Source organism: Oncorhynchus tshawytscha, unplaced genomic scaffold (assembly GCF_018296145.1).
Source record: "Oncorhynchus tshawytscha isolate Ot180627B unplaced genomic scaffold, Otsh_v2.0 Un_contig_993_pilon_pilon, whole genome shotgun sequence".
Lineage (NCBI taxonomy): Eukaryota > Metazoa > Chordata > Actinopteri > Salmoniformes > Salmonidae > Oncorhynchus > Oncorhynchus tshawytscha.
This window is the reverse complement of record NW_024609715.1, coordinates 237,501-255,000: the sequence shown is the minus strand read 5'-3', so window position 1 is coordinate 255,000 and position 17,500 is coordinate 237,501. Positions and strand designations below refer to the sequence as shown.

The window sequence follows — 17,500 nt, the reverse complement described above, 5'->3', positions numbered from 1 at the left end:
TAATCCTGCATCAACAGGAAATTTTAATTATTATGTGGATTGTAATTAATGGACATTTTAGTAGGGGTTGATACATTTTTCGTAAGGGAAAATCAAGTCTGAAACTCCAAAGTGGAAATTATAGTTAAACTTTTTAAAATCTCAAATACACAACACGTTTGCAGAAAATGTATCCTGCAACCGGGTGATCAAATTAATATCCTACATCTGTACCACATCACACGTCAGATGGAAATAATACAAGTGACAAACATTTAAGACCTGAAACACGAGCAGGGGGTTGTCCTTAGTACAACTGTCCTCTGTGGGGGTGTTGTTGTCCTTAGTACTTCCTCTATGTGGGGGTGTTGAGTACAACTGTCCTCTATGTGGGGGTGTTGATGTGTGGGTGTTGAGCAGGGGTTGTCCTGTCCTCTATGTGTGGGTGTTGAGCAGGGGGTTGTCCTTAGTACAACTGTCCTCTGTGTGTGGGTGTTGAGCAGGGGTTGTCCTTGTTGGTCCTCTGTGTGTGGGTGTTGAGCAGGGGTTGTCCTGTGTCCTCTATGTGTGGGTGTTGAGCAGGGGTTGTCCTTAGTACAACTGTCCTCTATGTGTGGGTGTTGAGCAGGGGTTGTCCTTAGTACAACTGTCCTCTATGTGTGGGTGTTGAGCAGGGGTTGTCCTTAGTACAACTGTCCTCTATGTATGGGTGTTGGGCAGGGGGTTGTCCTTAGTACAACTGTCCTCTATGTATGGGTGTTGGGCAGGGGGTTGTCCTTAGTACAACTGTCCTCTATGTGTGGGTGTTGAGCAGGGGGTTGTCCTTAGTACAACTGTCCTCTATGTATGGGTGACCCATCTGAGAACGCTAAACAACAGTCCAGAAATACAACAGTCATTGAACACTATGGCGTCTGCTTACCCCTGATGTTCACCTGGTAAGTTGACTGAGAACGTATTGTGGTTTTACAGCAAGGACGTGGGGATGAAGGAGCGGATTTTGGTTTTTATTCACATGATGACAGACATCATCATTTATTATTTCATGTTTGTGACAACCTGCTGCTCTTTTCTCCCATCCACTTCTTCTTTCCCCGTCTTCTCTCATCCACTTCTCCTCTCATCCACTTCTCCTCTCATCCCACTCTTCTCTCATCCCACTCTTCTCTCATCCCACTCTTCTCTCATCCCCTTCTTCTCTCATCCCCATCTTCTCTCATCCCCTCCTTCTCTCATCCACTTCTTCTCTCGTCCACTTCTCCTCTCATCCCCTTCTTCTCTCATCCCCTTCTTCTCTCATCCCCTTCTTCTCTCATCCACTTCTTCTTTCCCCTTCTCTCATCCCCTCCTTCTCTCATCCACTTCTTCTCTCGTCCCCGTCTTCTCTCATCCCCTTCTTCTCTCATCCCCTTCTTCTCTTGTCCCCTTCTTCTCTCATCCCTCTGTTCCAGTCTGAGTTGGACAGTGTGAGCGGTCTGCTGAATGAGGTGGAGGGGAAGAACATTAAACTGAGTAAAGACCTGGTCAGTCTGGGGTCCCAGCTACAGGACTCTCAGGTGAGACTCAGACCTACAGGACTCTCAGGTGAGACTCAGACCTACAGGACTCTCAGGTGAGACTCAGACCTACAGGACTCTCGGGTGAGACTCAGACCTACAGGACTCTCAGGTGAGACTCAGACCTACAGGACTCTCGGGTGAGACTCAGACCTACAGGACTCTCGGGTGAGACTAAGAACTACAGGACTCTCGGGTGAGACTCAGAACTACAGGACTCAGACCTACAGGACTCTCGGGTGAGACTCAGACCTACAGGACTCTCGGGTGAGACTCAGACCTACACGACTCTCGGGTGAGACTCAGACCTACACGACTCTCGGGTGAGACTCAGACCTACAGGACTCTCGGGTGAGACTCAGACCTACAGGACTCTCGGGTGAGACTCAGACCTACAGGACTCTCGGGTGAGACTCAGACCTACAGGACTCTCGGGTGAGACTCAGACCTACAGGACTCTCGGGTGAGACTCAGACCTACAGGACTCTCGGGTGAGACTCAGACCTACACGACTCTCGGGTGAGACTCAGACCTACAGGACTCTCGGGTGAGACTCAGACCTACAGGACTCTCAGGTGAGACTCAGACCTACACTCTCGACTCTCGGGGACTCTCAGGTGAGACTCAGACCTACACGACTCTCGGGTGAGACTCAGACCTACAGGACTCTCGGGTGAGACTCAGACCTACAGGACTCTCGGGTGAGACTCAGACCTACAGGACTCTCGGGTGAGACTCAGACCTACAGGACTCTCGGGTGAGACTCAGACCTACAGGACTCTCGGGTGAGACTCAGACCTACAGGACTCTCGGGTGAGACTCAGACCTACAGGACTCTGACTTACTTCACAGAACAACTGGTAGGGGAAACACTGAATAGATATGGGATGTTCAGCTGACAGGGAAACCTTCTCGGAGTGACAGATAAAGAGTTTATTTTCCTGTTGCCCCTCTTTCTAATACTTTGTTTTTTAAGTCATTTTAAGTTTGAGGCTAAAGTGAACGACAACACACTACCACAACCTGTTTATGTTTATCTGTTTCCCTCTCCTCTCCTCTCTCCCTTTCTCCCCCTCTCTCCCTCTCTCTCCCTTTCTCCCCCTCTCTCCCTCTCTCTCCCTTTCTCCCCCTCTCTCTCCCTTTCTCCCCCTCTCTCCCTCTCTCTTCATCTCTCTCTCCCTTTCTCCCCCTCTCTCCCTCTCTCTCCCTTTCTCCTCCTCTCCCCCTCTCTCCCTTTCTCCTCCTCTCCCCCCCTCTCTCCCTTTCTCCTCCTCTCCCCCCCTCTCTCCCTTTCTCCTCCTCTCCCCCTCTCTCCCTTTCTCCTCCTCTCCCCCTCTCTCCCTTTCTCCTCCTCTCTCCCCTTCCCTCTCTCCCTTTCTCCTCCTCTCTCCCCTCCCCCTTTCTCCCCCTCTCTCCCTTTCTCCCTCTCCCCCCTCTCTCCCTTTCTCCTCCTCCTCCTCCCCTCCCCCTTCTTTTCTTCTCCCTTTCTCCTCCTCTCTCCCCTCCCCCTTTCTCCCCCTCTCTCCCTTTCTCCTCCTCTCTCCACTCCCCCTCTCTCCCTTTCTCCTCTTCTCTCCCCCCCCCTTTCTCCTCCTCTCTCCCCCTCTCTCCCTTTCTCCTCCTCTCTCCCCCTCTCTCCCTTTCTCCTCCTCCTCTCTCCCCTCCCCCTCTCTCACCCTCTCTCCCTTTCTCCTCCTCTCTCCCCCCCCCCTCTCCTCCTCTCTCCACCCTCTCCTCCTCTCTCCCCTCCCCCTCTCCTCCTCTCTCCCCTCCCCCCCTCCTCTCCCCTCCCCTCCCTCCCCCTCTCTCCTCATCTCTCTCCCTCTCTCCTCCTCTCTCTCCTCCCTCCCTCCCTCTCTCTCCTCCCTCCCCCTTCCCCTCTCCTCCCCCTCTCCTCCCTCCCCCTCTCTCCTCCTCTCTCTCCTCCCCTCCCCCCTCCAGGAGTTGTTGTCAGAGGAGACTCGTCAGAAGCTGAACCTGTCAGGTCGTCTTCGCCAGACAGAGGAAGACAGGAACAACCTTCTCGAACAGCTGGAGGAAGAGACAGAGGCCAAGAGAGGAGTGGAGAGACAGGCCTCCAGCCTCAACATGCAGGTCAGTAGAGAGACAGGCCTCCAGCCTCAACATGCAGGTCAGTACAGAGACAGGCCTCCAGCCTCAACATGCAGGTCAGTAGAGAGACAGGCCTCCAGCCTCAACATGCAGGACAGTAGAGAGACAGGCCTCCAGCCTCAACATGCAGGACAGTGGAGAGACAGGCCTTTAGCCTCAACATGCAGGACAGTAGAGAGACAGGCCTCCAGCCTCAACATGCAGGTCAGTGGAGAGACAGGCCTCCAGCCTCAACATGCAGGACAGTAGAGAGACAGGCCTCCAGCCTCAACATGCAGGACAGTAGAGAGAGAGAGAGGTCAGTACTGTTACAGAAAGAGAATATAGAGTTTGACCTTTGACCCCCTCTCGTCAGCTGTCTGACTGTAAGAAGCATCTGGATGAGCAGCAGGGAACAGTGGAACTCCTGGAAGAGGGGAAGAAACGCCTGCAGAGAGACCTGGAGGCTGCCAACTCACAGTACGACAATTACACATAGAAGATAAATATACTGTATATAATAGTGATATATATATATATATATATATATATTTAGAATAAAACATGTGTAGGATCTTAATTTGATCACTCAATTTGTTGCTGAGAATTTCCCTGCGCAGCAGGAATGAGCAGATGATCTTTGTGATTGAAATAAATTCACTGGAAAACCTGCACCAACACACGGTTATGTTAACAGTAGTTGACTTTTTGGGGGGACTAGCTAGTAGCAACATTATGGACTTTAAACGTTCAAATCCTGTTGCTGCGGCAATACTGGTCAAATTAAGATCCTGCATCTGTATAGACATACTGTATATAATATATATAACTAACCGTATGTAACTATATGTTACTCCTCCATGGTGTGTTTGTAGGTATGAGGAGAAGGTGTGTGCCTATGATAAACTGGAGAAGAACAGGATCAGACTACAGCAGGAACTGGAGGACATTCTGATGGACCTGGACAACCAGAGAACCTTGGTCTCCAACCTGGAAAAGAAACAGAGGAAGTTTGACCAGGTTAGTAGTCAATTCAACTCAATTCAACTTCATTAAACTCAAATCGATTCAACTCAGTTCAATTCAATTCAACTCATTTCAATTCAATTCAACTCAATTCAATTCAACTCAATTCAACTTAATTTATCCCCTCAGAGGCAATTAAAAAAGGGAAGTCAGTAACAACAAGTATCATAATCAACACAACACCCTCCACACAACAGATATCATTTCTTAGCCTGGTTCCGTATCTGTTTGTGCTGTCTTGCCAACCTTTAACAGCTACTATCTTTGCCTCCACCTGTGAAAATCTGTTATTATCTCCTCTCGCTCCCCTCTCCCTCCCACCCACCACTCCTCCCCTCCCTCCCTCCCTCCCTCCTCCCCCTCCACTCCTCCCCCTCTCCCTCCCTCCCACCTCTCCTCCCCCTCCTCCCCCCCCTCCCTCCCTCCCCCCCCCTCCCTCCCACCTCTCCTCCCCCTCTCCCTCCCTCCCACCACTCCTCCACCTCTTCCCTCCCCCCTCTCCCTCCCTCCCTCCACTCTCCCCCACCTCCCTCCCCTCCCTCCCTCCCTCCCTCCCTCCCCTCCCTCCCTCCCTCCCTCCCTCCCTCCACCTCCCTCCCTCCCTCCCCATCTCCCCCCTCCCTCCTCCCCCTCTCCTCCCATCTCCCTCCCTCCCCCACCTCTCCTCCCCTCCCCTCCCTCCCACCTCCTCCCTCCCTCTCCCCTCCCTCCCCTCCACCTCCCTCCCCTCCCTTCTCCCTCCCTCCCTCCTCCCCTCTCCCTCCCTCCTCTCCTCCATCTCCCCCCTCCTCCCTCCCTCCTCTCCTCCATCTCTCCCCCACCTCTCCTCCCTCCTCTCCTCCCCCACCTCTCCCCCACCTCTCCTCCCTCCCCCCTCCTCCCTCCTCTCCTCCTCTCCTCCCTCCTCTCCTCCACCTCCCTCCCTCCTCTCCTCCATCCTCCCCTCCCTCCCTCCCTCCTCCTCCTCCCTCCTCCTCCCTCCTCTCTCCACCTCTCTCCACCTCCTCCACCTCTCCTCCCTCCCTCCCACCTCTCCTCCCACCTCTCCTCCCTCCTCTCCTCTCCTCCATCTCTCCCCCACCCTCCCTCCCTCCCTCCTCTCCCTCCCTCCTCTCCTCCACCTCTCCTCCCTCCCTCCACCTCCCTCCCTCCTCTCCTCCTCTCCTCCTCCTCCACCTCTCCTCCCTCCTCTCCTCCACCTCTCCTCCCTCCTCTCCTCCCCTCCTCTCCTCCTCCCTCTCCTCCCTCCTCCCTCCTCCCTCCTCTCCTCCATCTCTCCCCCCTCCCTCCCCTCCCTCCCTCTCCCCCACCTCTCCTCCCTCCTCTCCTCCACCTCTCCTCCCTCCTCTCCTCCACTCCCTCCTCCTCCCTCCTCTCCCCCACCTCCCTCCTCTCCTCCCTCCTCCCCTCCCTCCTCTCCTCCTCCCTCCTCCCTCCCTCCACCTCCCTCCTCCACCTCTCCCCCTCCCTCCCTCCTCTCCCCACCTCTCCTCCCTCCTCTCCTCCACCTCTCCCCTCCACCTCTCCTCCCTCCTCTCCTCCTCAGAGGAAGACCTCTCCTCCTCCTCCCTCCTCTCCTCCACCTCTCCTCCACCTCTCCTCCATCTCCCTCCCCTCCCCCCTCCTCTCCTCCCTCCTCTCCTCCCACCACCTCCTCCACCTCTCCTCCTCCTCCAGCTCCTCCTCTCCTCCTCCTCTCCTCCCTCCTCCCCCACCTCCCTCCCTCCTCTCCTCCACCTCTCCTCCACCTCTCCTCCCTCCCTCCCTCTCCCCCACCTCTCCTCCCTCCTCTCCTCCACCTCTCCTCCACCTCTCCTCCTCCTCCTCCCTCCCTCCTCCCACCTCTCCTCCATCTCCCCCACCTCTCCTCCTCCTCTCCTCCCCCTCCCTCCACCTCTCCTCCCTCCTCTCCTCCCTCCTCCACCTCCTCCACCTCTCCTCCACCTCTCCTCCCTCCTCTCCCTCCTCCCCCACCTCTCCTCCCTCCTCTCCTCCCACCCTCCACCTCTCCTCCCTCCTCTCCCCTCCCTCCTCTCTCCTCCCTCCTCTCCTCCCCTCTCCTCTCCTCCCTCCTCTCCTCCCTCCTCCTCCTCCCTCCTCTCCTCCACCTCTCCTCCACCTCTCCTCCCTCCCTTCCCCTCTCCCCCCACCTCTCCTCCCTCCTCTCCTCCACCTCTCCTCCACCTCTCCTCCCTCCTCTCCTCCTCCTCTCCTCCCTCCTCCCCTCCCTCCTCCCTCCACCTCTCCTCCTCCTCTCCTCCCTCCTCTCCTCCACCTCTCCTCCACCTCTGATCCTCCCTCCCTCCCTCCTCTCCTCCACTCCCTCCCTCCTCTCCTCCCTCTCCCCTCCTCTCCTCCCTCCTCTCCTCCACCTCCCCACCCCTCCCTCCTCTCCCCCTCCTCTCCTCCACCTCTCCTCCCTCCTCTCTCCCCTCTCCTCCACCTCTCCTCCCTCCTCTCCTCCACCTCTCTCCCTCCCCTCCCTCCTCTCCTCCCTCCTCCCTCCTCTTCCCCATCCCTCCCTCCACCTCCCTCCCTCCTCTCTCCTCTCCTCCCTCCTCTCCTCCCTCCTCTCCTCCATCTCTCCCCCACCTCTCCCCCACCTCTCCTCCTCCTCTCCTCCATCTCTCCCCCACCTCTCCTCCCTCCCTCCTCCACCTCCCTCCCTCCTCTCCTCCCCTCCTCTCCTCCATCTCTCCTCCACCTCTCCTCCCTCCTCTCCTCCACCTCTCCTCCACCTCTCCTCCCTCCTCTCCTCCACTCCCTCCTCTCTCCTCCCTCCCTCCTCCCTCCTCTCCCCCCACCTCTCCTCCCTCCTCTCCTCCCTCCTCTCCTCCCTCCTCTCCTCCCTCCTCTCCTCCATCTCTCCCCCACCTCTCCTCCCTCCTCTCCTCCCTCCCTCCCTCCTCTTCTCCCTCCTCTCCTCCATCTCTCCTCCCCTCCCTCCTCTCCTCCCTCCTCTCCTCCATCTCTCCTCCCTCCTCTCTCCTCTCCTCCACCTCTCCTCCTCTCCCTCCCTCTCCTCTCCTCCCTCCTCCTCTCTCCCTCCTCCATCTCTCCTCCACCTCTCCTCCCTCCTCTCTCCCCACCTCCCTCCCTCCTCTCCCCTCCTCCCTCCTCTCCTCCATCTCTCCCCCACCCCACCTCTCCCCCCACCTCTCCTCCCTTCTCCCTCTCCTCCACCTCTCTCCCCTCCCTCCACCTCTCCTCCCTCCTCTCCTCCCTCCCCTCCTCCCTCCCTCCCTCCTCTCCTCCTCTCCTCCCTCCTCCCTCCACCTCTCCTCCCTCCTCTCCTCCCTCCCCCACCTCCACCTCTCTTCTCCCTCCTCTCCCCACCTCCTCCCTCCTCTCCTCCCCTCCCCTCTCCTCCACCTCTCCTCCCCTCTCTCCCTCCCTCCCTCCTCTCCTCCCCTCCCTCCCTCCTCCTCCACCTCCTCCCTCCCTCCTCCACCTCCCTCCCTCCCTCCCTCCTCTCCTCCTCCTCCTCTCTCCCACCTCTCCTCCACCTCCCCCTCCCTCCCTCCTCTCCTCCCTCCTCTCCTCCCTCCTCCCTCCCTCCTCCTCCTCCCCTCTCCTCCCTCCTCCTCCTCCTCCTCCTCCTCTCCTCCCTCCTCTCCCTCTCCCCCTCCTCTCCCCTCCCTCCCCCACCTCCTCCCACCTCTCCTCCACCTCTCCTCCCCTCTCTCAGATGCTAGCAGAGGAGCGTTCCATCTCCGGTAAGTATGCTGAGGAGCGTGACCGAGCGGAGGCGGAGGCCAGAGAGAAGGAGACGCGGGCGCTGGCTCTGGGGAGGGCCTTGGAGGAGATGCAGGGCTCCCTGGAGGAGCAGGAGAGAAGCAACAAGGCCCTCAGGGCAGAGATGGAGGACCTGGTCAGCTCCAAGGACGATGTCGGGAAGAACGTGAGTGTGTTTGTATCTCTCTCGCTCTCTCCATCTTTCACTCTCTCCCTTTCTCTCCCTCTCTTTATCTCCCTTTCTCTCCCTCTCTTTCTCTCTCTCCATCAAGCTCTCTCTTTCTTTGTCTTTCTCTCTCGTGCCCCTGTTGTTAGGTTCATTGTGACTGATTGTGTTGTGGGTTGGCCAGGTCCATGAGTTGGAGAAGACGAAGCGAGGTCTGGAGGCGGTGCTGGATGAGATGCGGACCCAGATGGAGGAGCTGGAGGACGAGCTACAGGTCGCGGAGGATGCTAAGCTACGTCTGGAGGTCAACACGCAGGCCATGAAGACACAGCATGACAGAGACCTGCAGGGACGAGACGAACAGGGGGAGGAGAGGAGGAAACAACTACTGAAACAGGTAGGAGACGGGGGGGACGAGGAGACAGGGGAGGGGAGGAGGACACAACTACTGAAACAGGTAGGAGACGGGGAGGGGACGAGGAGACAGGGGGAGGGGAGGAGGAGACAACTACTGAAACAAGTAGGAGACAGGGGGAGGAGAGGAGGAGACAACTACTAAAACAGGTTGGAGACGGGAAGGAGAGGAGGAGACAGGGGGGAGGGGAGGAGGAGACAGGGGGGGAGGGGAGGAGGAGACAGGGGGAGGGGAGGAGGAGACAACTACTGAAACAAGTAGGAGACAGGAAGGGGAGGAGGAGACAACTACTGAAACAGGTAGGGGACAGGGGGAGGAGAGGAGGAGAAAGGGGAGGGGAGGAGGAGACAACTACTGAAACAGGTAGGAGACAGGGAGGGGAGGAGGAGACAGGGGAGGAGAGGAGAGGAGGAGACAGGGGAGGAGAGGAGGAGACAACTGCTAAAACAGGTTGGAGACGGGAAGGAGAGGAGGAGACGGGAGGAGGAGACAGGGAAGGAGGAGGCGGGAGGAGGACACAGGGAAGGAGGAGTCGGAGGAGAGGAGGAGAAAGGGAGAGAGGAGAGGAGAGGAGAGGAGAGGAGGAGGAGGAGGAGGAGAGGAGAGGAGAGGAGAGGAGAGGAGAGAGGAGGAGAGGAGAGGAGAGAGGAGAGGAGAGGAGGAGACAACTACTAAAACAGGTTGGAGACTGGAAGGAGAGGAGGAGACAGGGGAGGACACAGGGAAGGAGGAGACGGGAGGAGAAGAGGAGAAAGGGAGAGGAGAGGAGAGGAGGAGAAAGAGGGAGGAGAGGAGGAGACAGAAGGAGGAGAGGTAGAAACAACTATGGAAACAGGTAGGACCAGGGGAAGGAGAGGAGGAGAGGGGGTGTCTAATCTCCCTCATTCTCTCCTGGGGAGTGAGCTGGTGGAGGAGCGGAGGCAGCATGTGGGGGTGACAGCCCTCTAACCTCTCTGCCTCTTCCTCCCTCCTCTCCCCCTCCTCTCTCCCTCCTTCCCCTCCCCCTCCTCTCTCTCTTCCCTCCCTCATCTCTCCCTCTCCTCCAGGTGCGTGAGCTGGAGGGTGAGCTGGAGGAGGAGAGGAGGCAGCGTGCGGGGGCGACAGCAGGGAGGAAGAAGCTGGAAGGAGAGGTGAATGATCTGGAGGACCAGGTGGAAGCCACCAGTAGGGGGCGTGACGAGGCCGTCAAACAGCTGCGCAAGATACAGGTCAGTCACACACCACAGAGGAACAACACTGAGATCCTGCCTGTAGGGGGAAGTTGTCTGTAGACTCTGATCCTGGCCATAGGGGGAAGTTGTCTGTGGACTCTGATCCTGGATATAGGGGGAAGTTGTCTGTGGACTCTGATCCTGGATGTAGGGGGAAGTTGTCTGTAGACTCTGATCCTGGATGTAGGGGGAAGTTGTCTGTAGACTCTGATCCTGGATATAGGGGGAAGTTGTCTGTGGACTCTGATCCTGGGGGGGGAAGTTGTCTGTGGACTCTGATCCTGGATGTAGGGGAAGTTGTCTGTGGACTCTGATCCTGGATGTCCTGGATGGGGGAAGTTGTCTGTAGACTCTGATCCTGGATGTAGGGGGAAGTTGTCTGTGGACTCTGATCCTGGATGTAGGGGGAAGTTGTCTGTAGACTCTGATCCTGGATGTAGGGGGAAGTTGTCTGTAGACTCTGATCCTGGATGTAGGGGGAAGTTGTCTGTAGACTCTGATCCTGGATGTAGGGGGAAGTTGTCTGTAGACTCTGATCCTGGATGTAGGGGGAAGTTGTCTGTAGACTCTGATCCTGGCTGTAGGAGGAAGTTGTCTCTAGACAGTGTAGACTCTGATCCTGGGTCCGTTTAGCATTTCTCCACTAATGACTTCCATTTCCTCCCTCTCCGGCTCCTATTCCTTCTCCTCCTCTCCTCCTCCCTCCTCCTCAGGCCCAGATGAAGGAGCTCCAGAGGGAGGTGGAGGATTCCCGTGCAGCCCAGAAGGAGGTACTGTCCTCAGCCAGGGAGTCAGAGAGAAGAGCCAAGACCCTGGAGGCCAGCTTCATGCAGCTACAGGAGGTACAGTCTTCTCTGTCCCCCCCCCCTCTCTCCCTCTGTCTCTCTCTTTGTCCTCCCCCTCTGTCTCTGCCCCCCCCCCTTCTCTCTCTCCCTCTCGTTGTCCTCCCCCTTTTCTCTCCCTCTCTCTCTCTCCCCTTCTCTTGCCCTTTCTCCCCCCCTCTCCCTCTGTCTCTCTCTTTGTCCTCCCATGTTAACATGGGAGAATATTGCCTTGTGATACACACATCACTAGAACCTTCACTCTGTCTCTCTCCTGTTCTTGTCTCCTAAAATGCCCCCCATCTCTCCTCCTCCATCTCTTCACTCTTTGTCCCACTGTAGGACTTGGCTGCGGCAGAGAGGGCTCGTAAGCAGGCCGAGACAGAGAGAGATGAGATGTCTGAGGATCTGGCCAGCAACTCTGGGAAGTGAGTGTGTAGGCTACTTTTAAAAGGTCCCCTAGACTGTGTCCCAAATGCCACCCTATAGGCCATTGGTCCGTGGTCTAAAGTAGTGCACTATAAAGGGAATAGGATGTAATATGGGACACAGGCCTCATCTCTTTTCCTTCATCTGTATTGATGTAGAACATCTGGACATGTGACAACATCCTCAGTACTGTTAACACCTAACCCTTAACCCTTAACCCTTAACCTTTAACCCTTAACCTTTAACCCTTAACCCAAACCTAACCATACCCTAAAACTAACCTAACCCTTAACCCTTAACCCTTAACCTAACCCTAACCCTAACCCTAACCCCCTAAAACTCCTAAACCTAACCCCTTAACCCAAACCTAACCCCCTTAACTAACCTAACCCTTAACCCTTAACCCTTAACCCTTAACCCTTAACCTTTAACCTAACCCAAACCTAACCCAAACCTAAAACTAACCTAAAACTAACCTAACCCTTAACCCTTAACCCTTTAACCCTTAACCCAAACCTAACCCTTAACCTCCAACCTAAAACTAACCTAACCCTTAACCCAACCCTTAACCCAAACCTACCCTAAAACTAACCTAACCCGTAACCCAAACCTAACCCTTAACACAAACCTAACCATACCCTAAAACTAACCTAACCCTTAACCCAAACCTAACCCTAAAACTAACCCTAACCTAAAACCCTAACCCTTAACCCAAACCTAACCCTAAAACTAACCTAAACCCGTAACCCAAACCTAACCCTTAACACAAACCTAACCATACCCTAAAACTAACCTTTAACCCTTAACCCAAACCTAACCCAAACCTAACCCTAACCTAAAACTAACCTAACCCTTAACCCAAACCTAACCATACCCTAAAACTAACCTAACCCTTAACCCAAACCTAACCCAAACCTAACCCTACCCTAAAACTAACCTAACCCTTAACCCAAACCTACCCTAAAACTAACCTAACCCGTAACCCAAACCTAACCCTTAACACAAACCTAACCATACCCTAAAACTAACCTAACCCTTAACCCAAACCTAACCCTTAACCCTTAACACAAACCTAACCATACCCTAAAACTAACCTAACCCTTAACCCAAACCTAACCCTTAACCCAAACCTAACCACACCCTAAAACTAACCTAACCCTTAACCCAAACCTAACCATACCCTAAAACTAACCTAACCCTTAACCCTTAACACAAACCTAACCCTACCCTAAAACTAACCTAACCCTTAACCCAAACCTAACCCTTAACCCAAACCATACCCTAAAACTAACCTAACCCTTAACCCAAACCTAACCCTACCCTAAAACTAACCTTAACCCTTAAACCTAACCATACCCTAAAACTAAGCTAACCCTTAACCCAAACCTAACCATACCCTAAAACTAAGCTTAACCCTTAAACCTAACCCTTAACCCAAACATACCCTAAAACTAACCTTAACCCTTAACCCAAACCTAACCCTACCCTAAAACTAACCTTAACCCAGACCTAACCCTACCCTAAAACTAACCTAACCCTCAACCCAAACTTAATCCTACCCTAAAACTAACCTAACCCTTAACCTAACCCTTAACCCAAACTTAATCCTACCCTAAAACTAACCTAACCCTAAACCTTAACCCAAACCTAACCATACCCTAAAACTAACCTTAACCCTTAACCCAAATTAACCCTTAACCCAAACTTAACCCTTAACCCAAACTAAACCATACCCTAAAACTAACCTTAACCCTTAACCCAAACCCTTAACCCAAACTTAACCCTACCCTAAAACTAACCTTATCCCTTATCCCAAACCTAACCCTACCCTAAAACTAACCTTAACCCTGAAGCCTAAACTTAACCCTTAACCCAAACTTGACCCTTAAACCTATCCCTTATCCCAAACCTAACCCTACCCTAAAACTAACCTAACCCTCAAGCCTAAACTTAACCCTTAACCCAAACTTAACCCTTAAACCTAAACCTAACCTTAACCCAAACGTAACCCTTAAACCTTTAACCCAAACTTAACCCTTAAACCTAAACCTAACCCTTAACCCAAACTTAACCCTTAAACCTTTAACCCAAACTTAACCCTTAAACCTAAACCTAACTCTTAACCCAAACTTAACCCTTAAACCTTTAACCCAAACTTAACCCTTAAACCTAAACCTAACCCTTAAACCTAAACCTAACCCTTAACCCAAACTTAACCCTTAAACCTTTAACCCAAACTTAACCCTTAAACCTTTAACCCAAACCTAACCCTTAAACCTAAACCTAACTCTTAACCCAAACTTAACCCTTAAACCTTTAACCCAAACTTAACCCTTAAACCTAAACCTAACCCTTAAACCTAAACCTAACCCTTAAACCTAAACCTAACCCTTAAACCTAAACCTAACCCTTAAACCTAAACCTAACCCTTAAACCTAAACCTAACCCTTAAACCTAAACCTAACCCTTAAACCTAAACCTAACCCTTAAACCTAAACCTAACCCTTAAACCTAAACCTTAACCCTTAAACCTAAACCTAACCCTTAAACCTAAACCTAAACCTAACCCTTAAACCTAAACCTAACCCTTAAACCTAAACCTAACCCTTAAACCTAAAAACCTAACCCTTAAACCTAAACCTAACCCTTAAACCTAAACCTAACCCTTAACCCTTAAACCTTTTTATTTTATTTTTTTTAATTTTTTAATTTCACCTTTATTTAACCAGGTTAGTTGAGAACACCTTTATTTAACCAGGTAGGCTAGTTGAGAACACCTTTATTTAACCAGGTAGGCTATTTTATTTTTTAACCAGGTAGGCTTTGAGAACACCTTTATTTAACCAGGTAGGCTAGTTGAGAACAAGTTCTCATTTGCACCTTTATTTAACCAGGTAGGCTAAGAACACCTTTATTTAACCAGGTAGGCTAGTTGAGAACAGGTAGGCTGAGCAGTTCTCATTTGCAACTGCGACAAGATAAAGTTGTGAGCAGACATGGTTAATGGAATAAACAATTAACAAGTCAATAACACAGTAGAAAACAAAGGGGGAGTCTATATACAATGTGTGCAAAAGGCATGAGGAGGTAGGCGAATAATTACAATTTTGCAGATTAACAGAGTGATAAATGATCAGATGGTCATGTACAGGTAGAGATATTGGTGTGCAAAAGAGCAGAAAAGTAAATAAATAAAAACAGTATGGGGATGAGGTAGGTGAAAATGGGTGGGCTATTTACCAATAGACTATGTACAGCTGCAGCGATCGGTTAGCTGCTCAGATAGCTGATGTTTGAAGTTGGTGAGGGAGATAAAAGTCTCCAACTTCAGCGATTTTTGCAATTCGTTCCAGTCACAGGCAGCAGAGTACTGGAACGAAAGGCGGCCAAATGAGGTGTTGGCTTTAGGGATGATCAGTGAGATACACCTGCTGGAGCGCGTGCTACGGATGGGTGTTGCCATCGTGACCAGTGAACTGAGATAAGGCGGAGCTTTACCTAGCATGGACTTGTAGATGACCTGGAGCCAGTGGGTCTGGCGACGAATATGTAGCGAGGGCCAGCCGACTAGAGCATACAAGTCGCAGTGGTGGGTGGTATAAGGTGCTTTAGTGACAAAACGGATGGCACTGTGATAGACTGCATCCAGTTTGCTGAGTAGAGTGTTGGAAGCCATTTTGTAGATGACATCGCCGAAGTCGAGGATCGGTAGGATAGTCAGTTTTACTAGGGTAAGCTTGGCGGCGTGAGTGAAGGAGGCTTTGTTGCGGAATAGAAAGCCGACTCTTGATTTGACCTAAACCTAACCCTTAACCCAAACTTAACACTTAAACCTAAACCTAAGCCTTACCTTTCACTCATTAGTTTCTCCCATTCAATTCAGTGCAGACTATTGACATTTATACTGTAAGTCTCTGCTCATCTGCTCCTCCTCCTCTTCCTCTCCTCCTCCTCCTACCCTCCTCCTCCTCTCCCTTCTCCTCCTCTTCTCAGGTCTATGATGTCCGATGAGAAGCGTCGTCTGGAGGCTAAGATCAGCCAGCTAGAGGAAGAGCTGGAGGAGGAGCAGGCCAACATGGAGAACCTCCACGACCGCCTCCGGAAGACACAGCAACAGGTAGGAGAGGAGGGGAGTATACACTAGGTAGTGTGTAGGTGGGAGTGGAGTGTGCTTTAGGTAGGGTTTACGGGGAGGGGAGTATGCACTAGGTAGTGTGAAGGGAGGAGGAGCAGACCAACATGGAGAACCTCCACGACCGCCTCCGGAAGACACAGCAACAGGTAGGAGAGGAGGGGAGTATACACTAGGTAGTGTGTAGGTGGGAGGAGAGTGTGCTTTAGGTAGGGTTTACGGGGAGGGGAGTATGCACTAGGTAGTGTGAAGGGAGGAGGAGCAGACCAAGAGACGTGACTTCCCTACCTCTTCCCTTTACTGTCTCCCTACCTCTTCCCTTTACTGTCTCCACTACCTCTTCCCTTTACTGTCTCCCTACCTCTTCCCTTTACTGTCTCCCTACCTCTTCCCTTTACTGTCTCCCTACCTCTTCCCTTTACTGTCTCCCTACCTCTTCCCTTTACTGTCTCCCTACCTCTTCCCTTTACTGTCTCCCTACCTCTTCCCTTTACTGTCTCCCTACCTCTTCCCTTTACTGTCTCCCTACCTCTTCCCTTTACTGTCTCCCTACCTCTTCCCTTTACTGTCTCCCTACCTCTTCCCTTTACTGTCTCCCTACCTCTTCCCTTTACTGTCTCCCTACCTCTTCCCTTTACTGTCTCCCTACCTCTTCCCTTTACTGTCAGACCAGAGGGCGTCTCCTATCTCTTCCCCCTGGTCCTAACCTCTTCCTCCCATGACCCCCTCTCTAAAGTGATGATGTGTGCGTCTCTCTATCCCTTCCCCCTAGGTGGACCAGTTGAGCAGTGAGCTGCAGGCTGAGCGTAGTTCCTCCCAGAGCAGTGAGGGCGCCAGACAGCAGCTCGAGAGGCAGAACAAGGATCTGAAGGTCAAGCTACAGGAGATGGAGGGTCAGGGGAGGTCAAAGTTCAAATCCTCCATCGCCGCCCTGGAGGCCAAACTACACCAACTGGAGGAACAGCTGGAGCTGGAGAACAGGTAAGGACAGGAGAGGGGGAGGAGAGGAGGGAGAGGGCTGGAGAACAGGTAAGGACAGGAGAGGGGGAGGCGAGGAGAGGAGAGGAGAGGAGGAGACAGGAACAGCTCTGGCTGGAGAACAGGTGGGGGCAGGAGAGGACGATGGGAAATGTAGTTCTTACTCACATGGTCATGATGAACTACATAAAGAACTTGATCTCAATGCAAAAGGCAAGGTAGGTAAATATACACTCTCTGGACAGTTTATTAGGTACACCACGGCAAGACTCGTACAATCCAACAGACGGGACACAAACAGACAAATAACGGCATCTCACGAATGCACATCTCATCGATCTCTGTCACGGATGGGCTGTTGCAGCAGACGACCACACCGGGTTCCCCTCCCATCAGCTACAAACAGGAAGAAGCGGCTCCAGTGGACACGTGATCCACTACAATTGTAGAAGTGTGAAAACATTGCCTGGAAAATGACAGCGAGTTCAGTTTACTTGAGTGGCCTGATCAGTCCCCAGACCAGTCCCCAGATCAGTCCCCAGATCAGTCCCCAGACCAGTCCCCAGATCAGTCCCCAGACCAGTCCCCAGATCAGTCCCCAGACCAGTCCCCAGACCAGTCCCCAGACCAGTCCCCAGATCAGTCCCCAGACCAGTCCCCAGATCAGTCCCCAGATCAGTCCCCAGACCAGTCCCCAGATCAGTCCCCAGACCAGTCCCCAGACCAGTCCCCAGATCAGTCCCCAGAACAGTCCCCAGACCAGTTCCCAGGTCAGTCCCCAGATCAGTCCCCAGGTCGGTCCCCAGACCTCAACCCAATAGAATATCTTTGCGATGAGATGGAACTAACTGTTCCCAGTATGAGTGTACCGCCGTCCAATCTGCAGAAACGTTTTTCAACACCTTGTAGAATGCCCCGAAGAATTCAAGCTGTTCTGGAGGCAAAGGAAGGTCCGACCCTG

At 53.2% G+C, this 17,500-nt stretch overlaps 1 protein-coding gene across 1 annotated transcript in view; it reads left to right on the top strand.

Annotated features, from left to right (window-relative positions):
* The window catches only part of LOC112241768 (myosin-11-like), a 92,683-nt gene that overhangs the window by 54,512 nt on the left and 20,671 nt on the right, over positions 1-17,500 (top strand). The window contains exons 31-41 of the mRNA XM_042317185.1: positions 1,431-1,535; positions 3,477-3,629; positions 4,003-4,106; positions 4,502-4,646; positions 8,341-8,553; positions 8,738-8,950; positions 10,015-10,176; positions 10,893-11,021; positions 11,343-11,428; positions 15,423-15,546; positions 16,334-16,542. Of these exons, the coding sequence (XP_042173119.1) occupies positions 1,431-1,535; positions 3,477-3,629; positions 4,003-4,106; positions 4,502-4,646; positions 8,341-8,553; positions 8,738-8,950; positions 10,015-10,176; positions 10,893-11,021; positions 11,343-11,428; positions 15,423-15,546; positions 16,334-16,542 (1,643 nt within the window). The remainder of the gene's footprint in view (positions 1-1,430; positions 1,536-3,476; positions 3,630-4,002; positions 4,107-4,501; positions 4,647-8,340; positions 8,554-8,737; positions 8,951-10,014; positions 10,177-10,892; positions 11,022-11,342; positions 11,429-15,422; positions 15,547-16,333; positions 16,543-17,500) is intronic.